At 41.9% G+C, this 15935-nt stretch overlaps 2 protein-coding genes across 4 annotated transcripts; both read right to left on the bottom strand.

Moving 5' to 3' along the window:
• Nucleotides 1-227: 227 nt before the first annotated feature.
• Nucleotides 228-15390, bottom strand: LOC594156 (NFU1 iron-sulfur cluster scaffold homolog, mitochondrial). 2 transcript variants are annotated; one of them, XM_030979242.1, is made up of 7 exons: nt 15243-15390; nt 14757-14887; nt 4777-4912; nt 3655-3839; nt 3165-3268; nt 1223-1357; nt 228-621 (listed from the first exon to the last, which is right to left on the bottom strand). In XM_030979242.1, exons 1-7 carry the CDS (start codon nt 15305-15307, stop codon nt 544-546), a joined length of 834 nt encoding a protein of 277 aa, XP_030835102.1. In that variant the 5' UTR covers nt 15308-15390; the 3' UTR covers nt 228-543. The 2 variants fall into 2 exon arrangements, with proteins under 2 accessions (XP_030835102.1, XP_030835103.1); XM_030979243.1 differs by lacking the exon at nt 14757-14887 and having other exon boundaries at nt 294-621; nt 15243-15385.
• Nucleotides 6006-14371, bottom strand: LOC100890507. Of its 2 annotated transcripts, none has more exons than XR_004063002.1 (2): nt 6750-14371; nt 6006-6068 (listed from the first exon to the last, which is right to left on the bottom strand). XR_004063002.1 is itself a non-coding variant. In XM_030979241.1 (2 exons), exon 2 carries the CDS (start codon nt 12938-12940, stop codon nt 7409-7411), a length of 5532 nt encoding a protein of 1843 aa, XP_030835101.1. In that variant the 5' UTR covers nt 12941-13304; nt 13986-14371; the 3' UTR covers nt 6006-7408. The 2 variants fall into 2 exon arrangements, 1 of the variants encoding a protein (XP_030835101.1); XM_030979241.1 differs by having other exon boundaries at nt 6006-13304; nt 13986-14371.
• Nucleotides 15391-15935: the final 545 nt, after the last annotated feature.

Here is a 15935-nt window from a genome sequence, read left to right as displayed (position 1 = left end):
GACGGACAACCCGAAAACACAATGTCTCCGGCTACTTCGTAACGGAGGCATAATTACTGTATCATACATGCCAACATTTGAAAATCAGAAATCTGTACAAATTATGCTATTTTCAAAAAAAAGAGGAACAATCCTAACTCTCCTATTCAATACTACAGACAAATTTGTACAGGAAGAGGAACACCTGCATTAAAATGATAATTATCTTCTCCCAAAAAGAGGAATGTTCCTCTTTAATCTGAACAGTTGGCATGTATGCTGTATTTGAACAAAAGAATATATGGACACAAACATTTTCATAATGTTTAAAAAAAATCACTTGGTATGGTAAAAGACTAATTTTAAACTTCAATGTGTTGCCAATTCACATTATAATTTATGATGCGAAACACATGGAGACACGTTAAGCAGCAACTGCTCTTTCAGCTCATGCATCTGACATAAAGTTTTAGGGTATTGAACCAAACCACAAAATGAACCATTGACCACACCGGGTTAACAGAGGCTGTGATATGTGTATACGTGATGCTCTTATCCAAACATTCAGGTCGGGACGTCTCCAATCTTTTCTTCTAACTTCTTGAGTTGTTCGTTTGAGATGTCATCTCGCTCATCCTCGACCTGCAAATTGGCAATCAGAATATATACATTACCGTATCTGATTTCATGTCAAACACTACAGTATTCTAATTCAATCTAAACAAAATCATGTATCTTTCATCATACTGTAGGTAACATAAAACAAATGCAATTTGGATGTATAATGCATTGTCCAAGAGAGAGTATAGGAATGATGCTTGTGAGAGTTAAAAAAAATACAATAAATTATGTGAAAGAAAAAAACACAAAGTCGAGAGAGAGAGAGAAAGAGAGAAACTTCACCAAATCTTTCTTGTAGAATACAAATACAACTGTATATGTCTAAATGTATGTACATGAACATGTATGAACTGAAAAAGTGCAAGAGAAAAAAATGGTGAAATAATATAGAGGCCTGGCTGTTTTATAGGCTCAAGGGAACATGCACATATCATGCCATGACCCGGAGGCGCGCCAAGAGTATTGACCGGATGGGTATGAGGGCACTTTTCAAAAGACTATTGACTGGTAGGTGGGCATGGCTAAAATCAGGACTCCAATTTCGACCAATCAGATGGTTAGATTTCTAAAGTGAGGTATATAAAGTACATGTATGATGAGAACGAGAATGTATTATCCTTACCGCTTCGACCGAGAGTACCTCTGGTACGTAGAACTGCAACATATTCTGGACACCATGTTTGAGGGTAACGATAGAGCTAGGGCAACTGGTACAGGCTCCCTGAAGCTTGAGTTTAACTACTCCTTCTTCAAAACCCTGACAGGAGAGAGAGAGAGAGAGAGAGAGAGAGAGAGAGGGAAGGAGGGAGAAACATGATAAGACAACGCAGAGAAAATGATGATAATAAGGAATCAAGTTGAAAGGAAAGTGGTATGGAGAGGGGGCGTGAGATGAATGGACAAAACAAGTGCAGGTTATCAAATGAGCAGCAGCACAAGGACAGTGTGCACCAAGGGAGAAGGAACTTGCAAGAAAAACAGGAATTAGTGATACATATCATTGTAAACGGCAAATTGTCCTACGTCACAACTACTAACCAAACTACCAATTTGAGATTTGCGTAGATTTAATAGTGATCTCATATTACAAACATTCATAACTTCCTTGCTATTGGTCTGATTCATTTCAAACTTTTGTCATTCTTTATCTTTTATTGTTCTGCTTTTATATAAATCTACTTATTACAAGGGTTGGATTGCCCTTTAAGGAAGAAAGACAGAGTGAGAAAGATAGATCGTTCCTAGGAACAGAGTTAAAGAAGAAGAGATAGACAAAGGATTGAAGGTGAGACCTAAGAAACAGACATGTCCTTAAAGATAAACTTGAGTTCTGGTAAAAAAAGAAAAGGAATTATCACAGAATCAAACAAAACTTACACTGAATGTTCAAGATTACAAGTAAATGTCCTTTGCCAAACAATTTTGGTAGAAAATGTATACTGGCTGAGTAATGAGCATAGAAAGATAAGGAAATCAAGAGTAGTAGTAGTACTCCGACACCATTTGTGTAGTCCCATATACATCTTTCTGTGTACAGTGCTTGTTACTTACCAAGACTAGGCCAAATTTATTATGATTTTGATGACTCCAGAACCTTGCAGTACACACCAATACTTTGCTACATGATCAACTTTTTCTGATCCATTCCACACCGTTTCTTTCACAATTGCATGACCAGAACTGGTCTTATACCTTTAATAGAGTTGTGCAAACTCACACAAGACAGAATAAGTTAGAGATAGTCTGTCCATGGGGTTACTAGGAGTCAGGGATGGCTTGATGGCACCTAAAACAACAAGGAACATGGTATGCAGGCTTCTCAGAGTATGCAGCCGTCTAGGGCCTTAGGAAAGTGAACAACCCTACCATGTAATGCATAGTTCAAGATCACACTTCTGCCGGGGGCGTGTTTCATAAAGCTGTTCGTAAGTTACACATGACTTTACGAACGACTTGAATATGAAAAGCCAAATGGGATGCTCAATTATTTTTAACTACATCAACTAAATTGAACTGTGCAGATGTAGATTAACATACTTATTATAACAAACATTTTTAATACAAAGTATTTTTTTTGCCATAATTTAATTGAGGTTATTGGAAATATCAGAAAAAACTTTGGGCATCCTATCTGGCACTTCATATACAAATCGTTCGTAAAGTCATGCCAAACCCAAGGCCATAGAAACACACAGGGGTGTGGTGACCAGCAGGGGTTGTAGTCTGTCCACTTACAGGGCAGACGGTGCTCAACAGCTGTATAGAAGCAGGCTTTTTTAATGGAGGCTATAGCTTCTACAGCCTTATGGATTTGAACAACCCTACCCTGCAATGCATAGTTCAAGGGCACCCTTAGGCAAGGTGCAGTATCTGTTAGCCTTCCCAGAGACTGGAGGAATACTGGAGTTTGAGATCAGCAAAATAATCTACCTGTATTTATAATCATCATTATTTTTGTTTTTTTACACATGTAAGCCTGATCTTGATCTCGAACTTGATCTCAAACATTTTCTAACTTAATCTTGATCTTGAACCCAACATTTCTCAGAAGGTTCATTTCTCACCATATAGACTATGTCTCCTCCATCTTCTTGTACAGTGGGTCTAATTCTTGTATCTAGGAGCTCCTTGATCATCATCACTGTCTCATCGTCATCTTCTTGAATCTCTAAAATGAACACAGAAAACATATTTGCCTCATTGACATGTGAACAGGCCATATAAATTCAATGAAAAAATAAAATACCACTGATTCCTAAGAAAAATAGCATATAGTCTATATTATGTGAAACATTTCATTGGGGCTTGGGCTATGATTGGGTTTTCAGGCAATTTTTAAGGTTGGGTTTTAGGTAAATTGATGGGTCTTTGTTAGAATAATTTGGTTAGTCTTGGAAATTGGCCAAGGTCCAGGCATAAATAAATGAACACTGATTGTTTGCAACCACACAAACTTTCTCCCTGCATTAACAGCCTATGTGTAAAATTCATGAAAGATTTGTGATGTAAGTTTCTAGTTTCAAATTAATCTGACCTTTGACCCTTTGTTCGTACCTGTATCTGTTGGAGCCGTCTCGTCTGTTAGAATAGGTACTCCTGTTGCAAAGAAGTCCATGACAGTGGCATAGATCTCTGGCTTTAAAACCCTCCAGTCTATGTTATCATCATCCATCTTTGTTACGGTGATAAAGTCAGGCCCAAAGAAGACACCTTGTACACCCTCTATCCTGAACAATTGCCTTCAGGGGAAGATCAGGGAGGAATCATTGGCATCATTTAACAAGGGGAAAAGGTCAATAATATCTAACTCATGTTGATCATTATCATCCACTGTGTTAAGGTGATAAAAGGCTCTGTACAAGTGTTTGTTTTTGGTTCTTTTTTTAAAATTGGCAATATCACTTCAAAGTTAATCAGCTGGCAGTGAAAAGGGTGTTAGCTCTGTGTTAAACTATGAGTTAATGCTATCCAGGCCCTCAGCACACAATATATATACATATGATTGGATTCAAGGATTGTCATCATCTTCTATATGCTTGTTTAATTGTGATAAAGCCCAAGCCCTTCAAGTACTGGGGTCTACATCACTCTAAGATAGTTTAACGATTGATATGAGTTTACTTTAAACAAACAAAAACTACCCAGATTTAAAGTTCAACCTCAAAAATTTAAAAGGCTGTCATCATATCTTGCCCTCTTGGATTTCTATCAATGGAATCAAGATAAAGTCATTGCCATGGAAACTACTCTGCCGGCACTCTTTCCCTAAATACATGTAGTGGCCTTTTGGTAATGATGAAAGATTGAAATATTTGAATAATTTCTTTGCCCTAAAATATATCAGTCAACTGAAACTAAATAATTGTAGAAGGCATTGGCAATTATCCTTCATCATATCTAAATTTAGACATCTTAACTAGGATCCCTTACAATGATTCTGATTTGGATGTCAAATCAATGAAGCAATATGAAAGTTAGTCAGGGCATCATTCAAGTACATGTTCACCAACATCCCTTTTACATGTGTGTTAATTCTAATACACACTTTTTGATGAGATGATCATGATAGTTACAAGAGACACGGCCAAGTTCCACTACGAGCCTAGCTTCATTAATACCAGAATTAAAGAATAGTTTAAAAGCAGCTGATGGTGCTGAATGACAGTATAAACGTACCTTGCGAGAGGTGATCCATGTGCATTCATAGCGCTGGGGAAGTCCTTGGTGCCTGTTCCCAAGACTTCGACTCCTGGCAAGAACTTGAGACTGTTTGGGTTGGGTGTGTCTTGAGTCTGGATGAACATTGTTCGGGCTGTAACAAGATCATGGAAAAAAGTTTATGATGAAATTGTGGAAAGTGGAAACTATAAGTATATTCCATTTTGATGGTTCAATTCAATATATTCATCTCATATAATATACACATATTATATATACAGAGATGCCAACCCTATAGGATGGCTGTCAGTAACATTTACCATATTTGTCCGTAACAAATGGGGGTATTTCCGTAACGCAAGACACCGCAGCATAATTTTCGCGCAAAACGTACACAAACACCCAATCACTCTTACTGCATTTCGAACCTACCATTTTTAAGTCCAAAATAAAGATGTGCATAAAAACGTTTTTAAAAATCTGTTTCCAGTCAAAGGATCTCCTCCTCGGGTACTTGCTCTTTTGAGTGAATCCATGATAATATTCAGGAAGAAAACACCTCATTCAAGCGTCAAATGGCAAATTCGAATCCACAGTCAAACGGCATGCAGAACTCGTATCCTACACACGCACACGTTCACTCACCAGTACCACAGACACACCAGCCCAGGCCGCTAGGCCCGGCGTTCACGAACAACAACACACCGTATAACGCACTTGCATTGCGCCCGCTGAATCACCGAAGTCTTCGCAACTATACTATGAATGGGTATTGCGGGCGCCGCACGCACGATCATCTACCCCCATGCTCCCCCGAAAAGGCACGACCGCACGTAGCGGCCGTGTTGTTTTGGAATTAAACAAGATGGCGGCGGACGGACCATGTGCGCGAAAGTGCCTATCCAGTGTAGTCAAATTCAGTGAACTTATGTGTAAATGAGTGCAACATGCAGCGCTGTGTACGGAGGCTATGTGATAAGGCGGCATTCGCTATAATGTACTTTTGTTTATCGTTTCCCCGTAACATTTTGATTGTTTACCGTAACGCCGTAACAAGAGCATTAAAACCGTAACAAATACGGCGAAACCGTAACGGTTGGCATCTCTGTATATATTTACTAGATGGTGGGTGGACCCTCCTGTGGCTGCCTCCGTTTACAACTAGTAAACCGAGGAGTTTCGACGATTACACAAACACCCTAAAGTTGTTATTCACAAGATTGAAATGACGAGGTACGAAGATTCAGTTAAAGTTCACGAACTGTCGTTTATTCACTGGTCGTATGGTCACTCAACCTTCAGATAACAATCTGTAACACAACAGAAAGAGAAACAAACTACATAATGTTCATACTTATGAGACACTACAACAATACATGTGCATATATATCATGTCAAAATAGCTTAATAAAGAGATTGAACCTACATAATACTGACTACATGTACTCCAAAACTGTCTCTTTGTTTTATAAGCAACAAGTTATAAACCTTGACTAGACAATGAAATATAAGTCAACTTGCATGTATGTAATTAACTAATTACGCAGTCTATGTACATATATATGCTGCAACAAAACAACTACAAGTATAAAGAATAATATCCTACTAGATAAGAAAGTACCTGTCTTAATTAAAATACATTATAATGCAGTCATCACCATCACAGTGGCACTGTAACAAACATGAATAGAGAGCTGAAGAAAGGGATAGAGAGGGGAAGAGAGAGAGAGAGAGAGAGAGAAAGAGAGAGAGAAAGGGTGAGATCAGAGAGGGGTGGATAGCGATACAGAGAAGAGAGAGAGAGAGAGAGAGTACAGTACAATGCACGCATCTCCTAAGTACACTGGAAGAGCACACACATAACTTTCCTTGCCCTTCAAGTTCCAAACTATATATAACAAGAAAGATGTCTAATATTCTCTCCTAAGCTTACATTACTTCATAAAACAATTCAACATTAACTACCACTATTATATTAAGTGAGTTCTTACCAATTCGGGTCTGTAAAATGCTCCACAATCACTGGAAATCAAACTTTTGAAGATGGTTGCAACTAGCAACTTCACTGTTGAGACATTCACTTGAACACTGATGATATACTGCCTCTACACATAATATGCGATACATCTACAACACAAGTGCCTAAACACAGAATGCATACCCATACATTGTATGCAAAGTACTTTCATTTAGCACTATAAAACAAGGGGGCTTCTGTTATATAAGACAAGGGGGCTTCTGTTGACATTAGATAACAGCAGTACATGCCTAATACATTGCCATTGGTAGTCTATGAATTCAGACTGAATTAACTAGTCTTCAATACTAGACCTTATTTAACAAAATCTTGTAACAATCCTCACTACACACTGCTGTAGTGACATGGCTCCTTTAAATGGCTTGTCCATTTACACTTTAAATAAAGACAAACACCTAAAATCAATATACATGTACATGATAAATACAAATCTGCAACATCTATCACATTGCAAAACATTAAAAGGTGAATACTATAAAACATAACTGTTTATGAAACTCGCATGTTAATCCTAGCTTATTGTTCAGATGAGCTGAAAACATTGTTCGCGATTTAATATCAAAGGCTCCTTGAGGGGGAATATACACTGGTCTTCACTTGTGACAGTCAAAATTACTTTTCAACTGGTAACAACAGTACCAACTTCTGGATAGGTCTATCAAGTTCAACGGGAGGGCGTTTACGCTTTCCCTCATTGTCCAATGTTCCGTCTGCTATCAGTATCTTGACCTTTCTGACGCAACCGTCCTTGCTGGGGTAGACATCGACTACGCGTGCGAGTGGCCACCGACCGCGAGCATCTTCGTTCTCCTTTGAGATGACGATGTCGCCTACCTCAAGGTTTCGACGTTTAAGAACCCACTTCTGGCGGCTCTGCAGCTCCTGGAGGTACTCCCGTCTCCACCTAGCCCAGAACTCGTTGGCTGCATACTGAACCCGCCTCCACCACTTGCGTGAATAGAGGTCCTCGCGCTGGAAGGCTCCCGGTGGAGGAAGAACCACCTTCGCCTTGGCTGTCAGAAGGTGATTTGGAGTCAGTGGTTCAGGGGCACCAGAGTCGCTCAGATTCGTTGTTGTCAGAGGCCTTGCATTTATGATTGCCTCTGCCTCTGTTAGAAATGTCCGGAAGGCCTCGTCGTCCAGCTGGCTACCCACCGTTTGCAGAAGGGGTTCTAGAACTCGACGTACAGTCTGGATTTGCCTTTCCCAGACACCGCCCATGTGAGATGCATGAGGTACGTTCATCTTGAACGGTATCCAATCACATCCGTTCTGCAGTAGGTATTCTTGCACTTGAGACTGGTCCATTTCAGCTAAGGCGTGTCTCAGCTCGGTACGGGCGCCTATGAAAGTTGTTCCCTGGTCGGATCGCAGCTGTCGCACCACTCCCCGTCTATTCATAAATCGCCGCAAGGCATTTATGAAGCTGGATCCGGTCAGACTGTTGGCTGTCTCTAGATGCACACTCCTTGATGCCATACAAGTGAAAAGGACTCCATACCTTTTCACCTCACTTCGTCGCTCCTTAACCAGGAAAGGTCCGAAGTAATCGACTGCTGAGTATGTGAACGGAGGTGTTGGTTCCAGTCTGTCTTCTGGCAGATCCGCCATCTTCTGCTGCAGTGGCCTCCTTCGCAGACTTCTGCATTTCACACAGCCAGAAATGCACTGCGAGACTGCTGATGATCCTCCAATCACCCAAAATCCATGTTGCCTAACTTCGTTGTGAGTGATGCCTCGACCCATATGCTGAACACATTGGTGGTAGTGCCTGATCACCAAGTGACTGATATGTCCATGTCGAGGGAGAATGACTGGATGTCTGACATCTCGGGACATGTTGGCTCTGGTAATGCGACCGCCTACTCGAACCAGTCCATCTTCGTCGAGGTAAGGATCGAGTCTGTACAGGGCGCTGGTCCTCTTCATGTCATCTTTCTTTGATCGAGCCACTGTTCTGTCACATATTTTGTCTACCGCATCAAGCTTCTTCAGCACCTCCATTTCATCCTTGAAATGGTCCATCTGAACAGCCATGAGAATTACCCTTTCTGCCTCCACTAACTGAGATGTTGTCAGAGGAGGGAGGGTCCGCCTTTCATTTCCTTGGCTTGATGATGAAGATCGCTTGACTTCCTTTCTTCGAAGTCGGTCCTTGAGTTGCAAACAGCGTGCGATTGCCTTCTTAGCACGATACCAGCTTGAGAAAGGTTCAAGCCGGCTCGACTTGAACTGATCAGGATACTTCGTGTTTGCTGCAGTTGCCTGCGTTGACATAACATTGGCTCTCCTCACTTCAGGATCACCTTCCATAAGCTGGTAGGCATCTGTTTGCTCAGCTTGATGAGTAGGGTTTCTCCAAAGAAACTCTGGTCCTCTGAGCCAGCGACTGTCATGTGTCAGCTGCTTTGCTGACATTCCTCTTGAGGCTTCGTCGGCTGGGTTGTCTCTGGTATCAACATAGAACCAGTCCTTGGGGTCTGTCAGGTCTCGGATTTGTTGTACCCTGTTGGCTACGTAAGTATGGAATCTCTTGGCTTCATTCCGTATGTATCCTAGCACCACCTGACTATCTGTCCAGAAGAAGTCCTTAGCGTCATGATACTTCAGCTCTTCTTTCACGAAAGAGCTCATCCTGGCAGATGTGGTTGCTGCAGCCAGTTCTAACCTTGGAATCGTGATCTGCCTCAGTGGCGTAACTCGAGATTTCCCAATCACCAATGCACAGTGAACATTGTCGTCTTCATTGATGAATCTGACGTACGTACACTGACCGTAGCCATCTTCACTCGCGTCTGAGAAGTGGTGGAGCTCCACCTGCTTGATTTTCCCAAACCCATTCGGTTTGAGACATCTTGGAATCTGTAGTCCTTCCAGATTACGTACATCCTCCAACCAATTCTCCCAGCGTGCTCGTAGTGCTTCTGGCATTGGAGTGTCCCAGTCGGCATTACTGCGACACATCTCCTGCAGGATTCGCTTCCCAGGCAGCATCACAGGACTGATGAAACCACATGGATCGTAGAAAGAGCTGACCGTGGACAAGACTCCTCTTCTGGTGAAGGGTCTTTCCTTTATCTCCACAATGAAGTTGAAGACATCATTTTGGATCCGCCAGACGACTCCCAGAACTCTCTCCAGAGACAGTGAATCCTTGTCGAGATCTAACTGCTGGACCTCCTTTGACCTGTCCTCTTTTGGAAAGCTCTTCAGAACGTCAATGTCATTGGAGATGACCTTGTGCAGCTTAAGACCTGCCTTGGCACAGATCCCTTGGCTGTCCTTCAGAAGTTTCACCGCTATTTGTGTGGAAGGTACAGAAGTCAAACCATCATCCACATAGAAGTCCTTCCTGATGAATTCAGCAGCGTCAGCTCCAAACTCATCTTCTCCATCCTCTGCTGCCTTTCGTAGGCCGAAGGTGGCTGCACCGGGTGAACTTGCTGCTCCAAAGAGATGGACGGTCATGCGGTACTCCACGACTTGCTTTTCCGGGTTACCGTCTTCCCACCAGAGAAAGCGCAGCAAATCTCTGTCCTCTGGAGACACGAAGAACTGGTGGAACATGCTCTTTACATCAACAGCACATGCCACCTCTTCCTTGCGGAACCTGCAGAGAACACCCAATAGGCTATTCATCGAGTTTGGGCCCTGTAGGAGGTGATCATTCAGAGAGACTCCCTGGTATGCTGCTGAACAATCAAAGACAACTCGAATCTTGTCTGGCTTCCGAGGATGGTAGACTCCTGTATGAGGGATGTAGTTGACCCTATCTTGGGCATTCAGTCTATCTGTCGGCACCCTTTCCGCATGATCAGCGATCACACCCTTCATGAACTCGGTGTAATCCTCCTGGAACTTTTGATTCTTCCTGAATCTGGCAGTCAATTGATTCCATCTCTTGATGGCGAGGGGCTTGTTGTATGGAAGGGACATCTCCTTGGACTTCAGAGGTAGGGGCATCTCATAGTGTCCATCCTCTCTCTTCCTGACTCCTTTCTCCAACATGCTCATGAACTTCATCTCGTCGATGGAATAGGGCTTTCCCTTCTGATTCATTTCAATGAAATCCTTCTCCAGCACGTTGAGAACTCTTTCTGGGGAGAATACTTCCTTTGCCCGATTGGCGTAGGCAAAGTGAGGGTAGTCGTCCTGGACATATGTCTTCTTGCAGAAGATTTCCTGGTTTGCAGACTTGCAAACGGTCCCAACGACACCCCATCCCAGAATGGATCTCTGAGCGTAGGGTTCGTCTTCTCCACCGCAGATGATGTCCCTGGGTCTAATGGCTCTCGGGCAGTCATTGCCGATGAGAAGTCCAACTTCTATTGCTGGATTGTATGGCATGAGGTCGTCGGCAATGGGGGACAGATGAGCCCATCTCTTCATTACTTCACCCTTAGGAATTTGAGATCTCCTAGCTGGAACGTCGTCCCTCTGATAGCATGCTGGTAGGGTGACCACATGCTCCTTCTTAAAGTCCAGCACTTCAAGTCCACAGATCCTTGAGGTTTTGATGCGCGTACTCTCGTGCATTGTTGTCAATTGAAGATTGGTATCTGTTCCATCTACACGCATCTTCTCACACAATGCTTTCGACACAAATCCAACGTTGGATTGGTCATCCAGGATCGCGTATTGTAAGATCTCGTTGCCTGGGTTGCTAGCATGCCGTACCCACACAGGCACAATCATGCAGTGTTCTTTCCCGTCCTGGTCTGGTAAGGAACAGACGTTGGTGCACTTTGAGGAACCTTCATATTCTCTGTTCTGCGGACGATGCAGGCATGTGAGGTGCCTTCCCTGACACTCCTTACATGTTTTCCTCTGAGGACAGTCCTTTACCTGGTGGCTGTCATCACTGCCACATCCCATGCAAAGTTTCTTCTGGAAGAAGAAGTGCTTACGAAGTGGATGAGGCTTCTTGGCGAATTCCTTGCACTCATCCAGATGGTGCTTTTCATTGCAAAAGGGACACGATGAGAACTTGCCTTGTTGACCACCATTGAATGCTCTAGTGGACAGCGACTTTCCAGCAAATCCCTTATTTCCAGCTGGAAATTGCCTAGGCCTGGATTCTTGGTTCTTCAGGCACTCCAACTCTGGAATGCTGGCCTTGCGTGCTGCGTCGTTGACGAATTCTGCAAATCTTGAGAATGTCGGATAGCTACCAAGTCCACGACGTTGCCACCTGTCAACTTCGTCACGCCATTTCCGTGCGAGGTATGCTGGAAGCTTCTCCAACATCTTTACGTTTTCTTGGGGAAAATCCAAAATATTAAGTGTTGAAATTGTCACCTTTGCAGCTTCCACCTGGTTCAAGAAGTCTGCGAAATCCCTCAATCCTGTAGAGTCTTGGTTGCTGATCCTTGGCCATGAGTTCAACTTCTTTGTGAAGGCAGCAGACACTACGCTCTGGCTTCCGTATCGTTCTGCAAGTGCTCCACATGCTTTGTGGTAGGCGTCCTCAGTGCCAAGAAGAAGATAGTGCTGCACCAACCTCTTTGGTGCTCCAGCCACAGAGTTATTCAGGTAATGCAGCTTTGTAGGATGATCAACTGGATTCCTGTCTACGAGGCTCACGAATGCATTTTTCCAGAGGGGATACTGGAGGGGGTCTCCACTGAATACGGGAAGATCGATGTGCGGCAACTGACTGGTCACAGCGACCTGCTGAGAGCTAGCACTTTGTATAGCCATCGACCTTGCTACCTCTGCGAGTGATTCAGCTACCCTTTGCAACCCATTTGATTCATACACAGGAGTGACATCACTCCTTGACTGTTGAGGGCTCTGCTGTGCTACACTATCTTGGGATTGCAAATATCTCTGGATGGAGTCCTCCATTTTCTCCTCAGGAAGATCTAATTTGACAGAATGGGTCTCTGAATATTCAATGTCATCCCTGCTTCCTTCAAGTTCTGCCATTCTCTCATTGAACTGCTTGGTGAGCTTGAGTTTTCTCAATTTTGAATTTGCTTCTTCTTGTTTTCTGGCAAACTCAATTCTTTTGAGTTCATCCTCTTGATCCATCATCTGGAGTTCAGCATGGAACGCTTGAAGAACTCTTTCGCTTTGCACGGAGCGCTTACTTTTAACGCTCCCTTCCTCGAGCTTATCAGGGAGACTAGTGGCCGTTGCCATGGTAACTTATACAATTCACTATTCGTTTAAGTCTATGGCTACTTTGCCATTCAGCTTACTGGATGCACATGCAGATCCTTGATTCTTATTCAGCTAACTGGATGCACAGGCTACTTTGCCATTCAGCTAACTGGATACACAGGCTACTTAGCCATTCAGCTAACTGGATGCACATGCAGATCCTTGATTGTTATTGTGGCTGCCTCCGTTTACAACTAGTAAACCGAGGAGTTTCGACGATTACACAAACACCCTAAAGTTGTTATTCACAAGATTGAAATGACGAGGTACGAAGATTCAGTTAAAGTTCACGAACTGTCGTTTATTCACTGGTCGTATGGTCACTCAACCTTCAGATAACAATCTGTAACACAACAGAAAGAGAAACAAACTACATAATGTTCATACTTATGAGACACTACAACAATACATGTGCATATATATCATGTCAAAATAGCTTAATAAAGAGATTGAACCTACATAATACTGACTACATGTACTCCAAAACTGTCTCTTTGTTTTATAAGCAACAAGTTATAAACCTTGACTAGACAATGAAATATAAGTCAACTTGCATGTATGTAATTAACTAATTACGCAGTCTATGTACATATATATGCTGCAACAAAACAACTACAAGTATAAAGAATAATATCCTACTAGATAAGAAAGTACCTGTCTTAATTAAAATACATTATAATGCAGTCATCACCATCACAGTGGCACTGTAACAAACATGAATAGAGAGCTGAAGAAAGGGATAGAGAGGGGAAGAGAGAGAGAGAGAGAGAGAGAAAGAGAGAGAGAAAGGGTGAGATCAGAGAGGGGTGGATAGCGATACAGAGAAGAGAGAGAGAGAGAGAGAGTACAGTACAATGCACGCATCTCCTAAGTACACTGGAAGAGCACACACATAACTTTCCTTGCCCTTCAAGTTCCAAACTATATATAACAAGAAAGATGTCTAATATTCTCTCCTAAGCTTACATTACTTCATAAAACAATTCAACATTAACTACCACTATTATATTAAGTGAGTTCTTACCAATTCGGGTCTGTAAAATGCTCCACAATCACTGGAAATCAAACTTTTGAAGATGGTTGCAACTAGCAACTTCACTGTTGAGACATTCACTTGAACACTGATGATATACTGCCTCTACACATAATATGCGATACATCTACAACACAAGTGCCTAAACACAGAATGCATACCCATACATTGTATGCAAAGTACTTTCATTTAGCACTATAAAACAAGGGGGCTTCTGTTATATAAGACAAGGGGGCTTCTGTTGACATTAGATAACAGCAGTACATGCCTAATACATTGCCATTGGTAGTCTATGAATTCAGACTGAATTAACTAGTCTTCAATACTAGACCTTATTTAACAAAATCTTGTAACAATCCTCACTACACACTGCTGTAGTGACACTCCACATATATAAAATGTACTGATACTGGTAACTAATAATAATAGACATTTTACAGAACTTTATTTTTTGCATCCAATTTTATATTGCTTGGAGTCTCCATACTTATGGAAAATAATTGGCACTCAAATTTACAAGAAAATATACATAAATGCATATAAATGTACAAAAACTACATTTGTTTGTGAGAAAAGATTCTCTATTTCACTTTTAAAGAAAAGATAAATTGTGGATCTTGTGAAAATGATATGCTATGCCAGCTCTTAAATAGCTGGGTGATATATATATGCAAGTCTTTGTCGACAGACTAAACAGTTCTGTTCACATATGAATTATGCTTAACTACAAGAGTTTGTGCCTGTAAGGTAAAGTAGACTTGCCATGCTGAACTTGAGGGTTTATGATGTGTCTGTTTCCTGCCTGCCTTAAAATCTGTTTCCTACATGGCGCCATTGCTGATGGAGTCACCGTCTGACTGGTTGAGAGTACATTGTAAGCTCGAGATGAGGGTCTTATAATGAGGGTTAAAAATAGTTAGATAAAATCAGTTCCTGCCAAGAACAAAATAACCAACAAGTCACACTCAATTTTCAAGCACGGAACAAAACAAACAGAGGAGGGGGGGGGGGGGGGGGGGGGATAAAACTTCATGGGAAGAAAAAGTCATGTAAACAATATCTGAATCGTTTCTTTTCACTCATAAGTCTATAATTCTACCTATGTTTCGATTTGAATTCTAGTTCTCAATCAAAATTCAAAAATTTACTCAAACATCAACGTATGGGACTGTACAATTCAACTCTCAAGCTTACAAAATCTCGAAAACGAATTATGACACTCATTTCATCATCAAGTTCGATATATACCTAACGTGTGATGCCAGCACTGCATTGATCCGTACAAATTTTGAAAGAGGTCGCTGAAAAGACATTTTATCTGTGTTTCGGGCCCGGCAAAGTCAGAGGTTCAAGATGAAAACATTCAATTGCGTAATCAAACGAAGAGATGGCGCTCTTCAAAAAGCATGAATTCTCGCATGAGCTCACGCCACACACAAAAAATAATAACAAACAAAAAGAAAATGAATGAGAAAATTTCGTAAGCGAACATTAAATAAGTAGACAAAAATTTGGACTCTGAAACTATCATAAGATAGAGCTGACCGAACACGGAGACAAATACCTTCGAATCACGATGAGTACACCGCCCCTAGCTGGCCGAAAAAAAAAGGACGCTGGCCGGTGTGACCGCGTAGAATGTAAGCGGACACTTTTTTTTTTTTTTTTTGGTCAGGATATTTGAAAATTTGAAATTTTTCGTTGGGGGGGAGGGTGGGGGGGGGGGGTAAGGTCACTTTACGTAAGCCGTGGGCATTATTAAAAAAAAAAAATAAAAAAAAAAAAAAAAAGGGGGGGGGGGGTTAGTTTTTTTAGGGGGTTTACCCACATAAAAATACCACCCACCTGCGTACGCCCCTGCTGGCACCAATAGTCCGCCTGCCGCACCGAATGTCCGTACTCTAGTCCACACGTATACATAGTCAAAACAAACAGGGATAT

The sequence above is a fragment of the Strongylocentrotus purpuratus genome, unplaced genomic scaffold (assembly GCF_000002235.5).
Source record: "Strongylocentrotus purpuratus isolate Spur 01 unplaced genomic scaffold, Spur_5.0 spur5_scaffold_10, whole genome shotgun sequence".
NCBI classification, from domain to species: Eukaryota; Metazoa; Echinodermata; class Echinoidea; order Camarodonta; family Strongylocentrotidae; genus Strongylocentrotus; species Strongylocentrotus purpuratus.
This window is presented reverse-complemented; position numbering and strand designations above follow the sequence as displayed.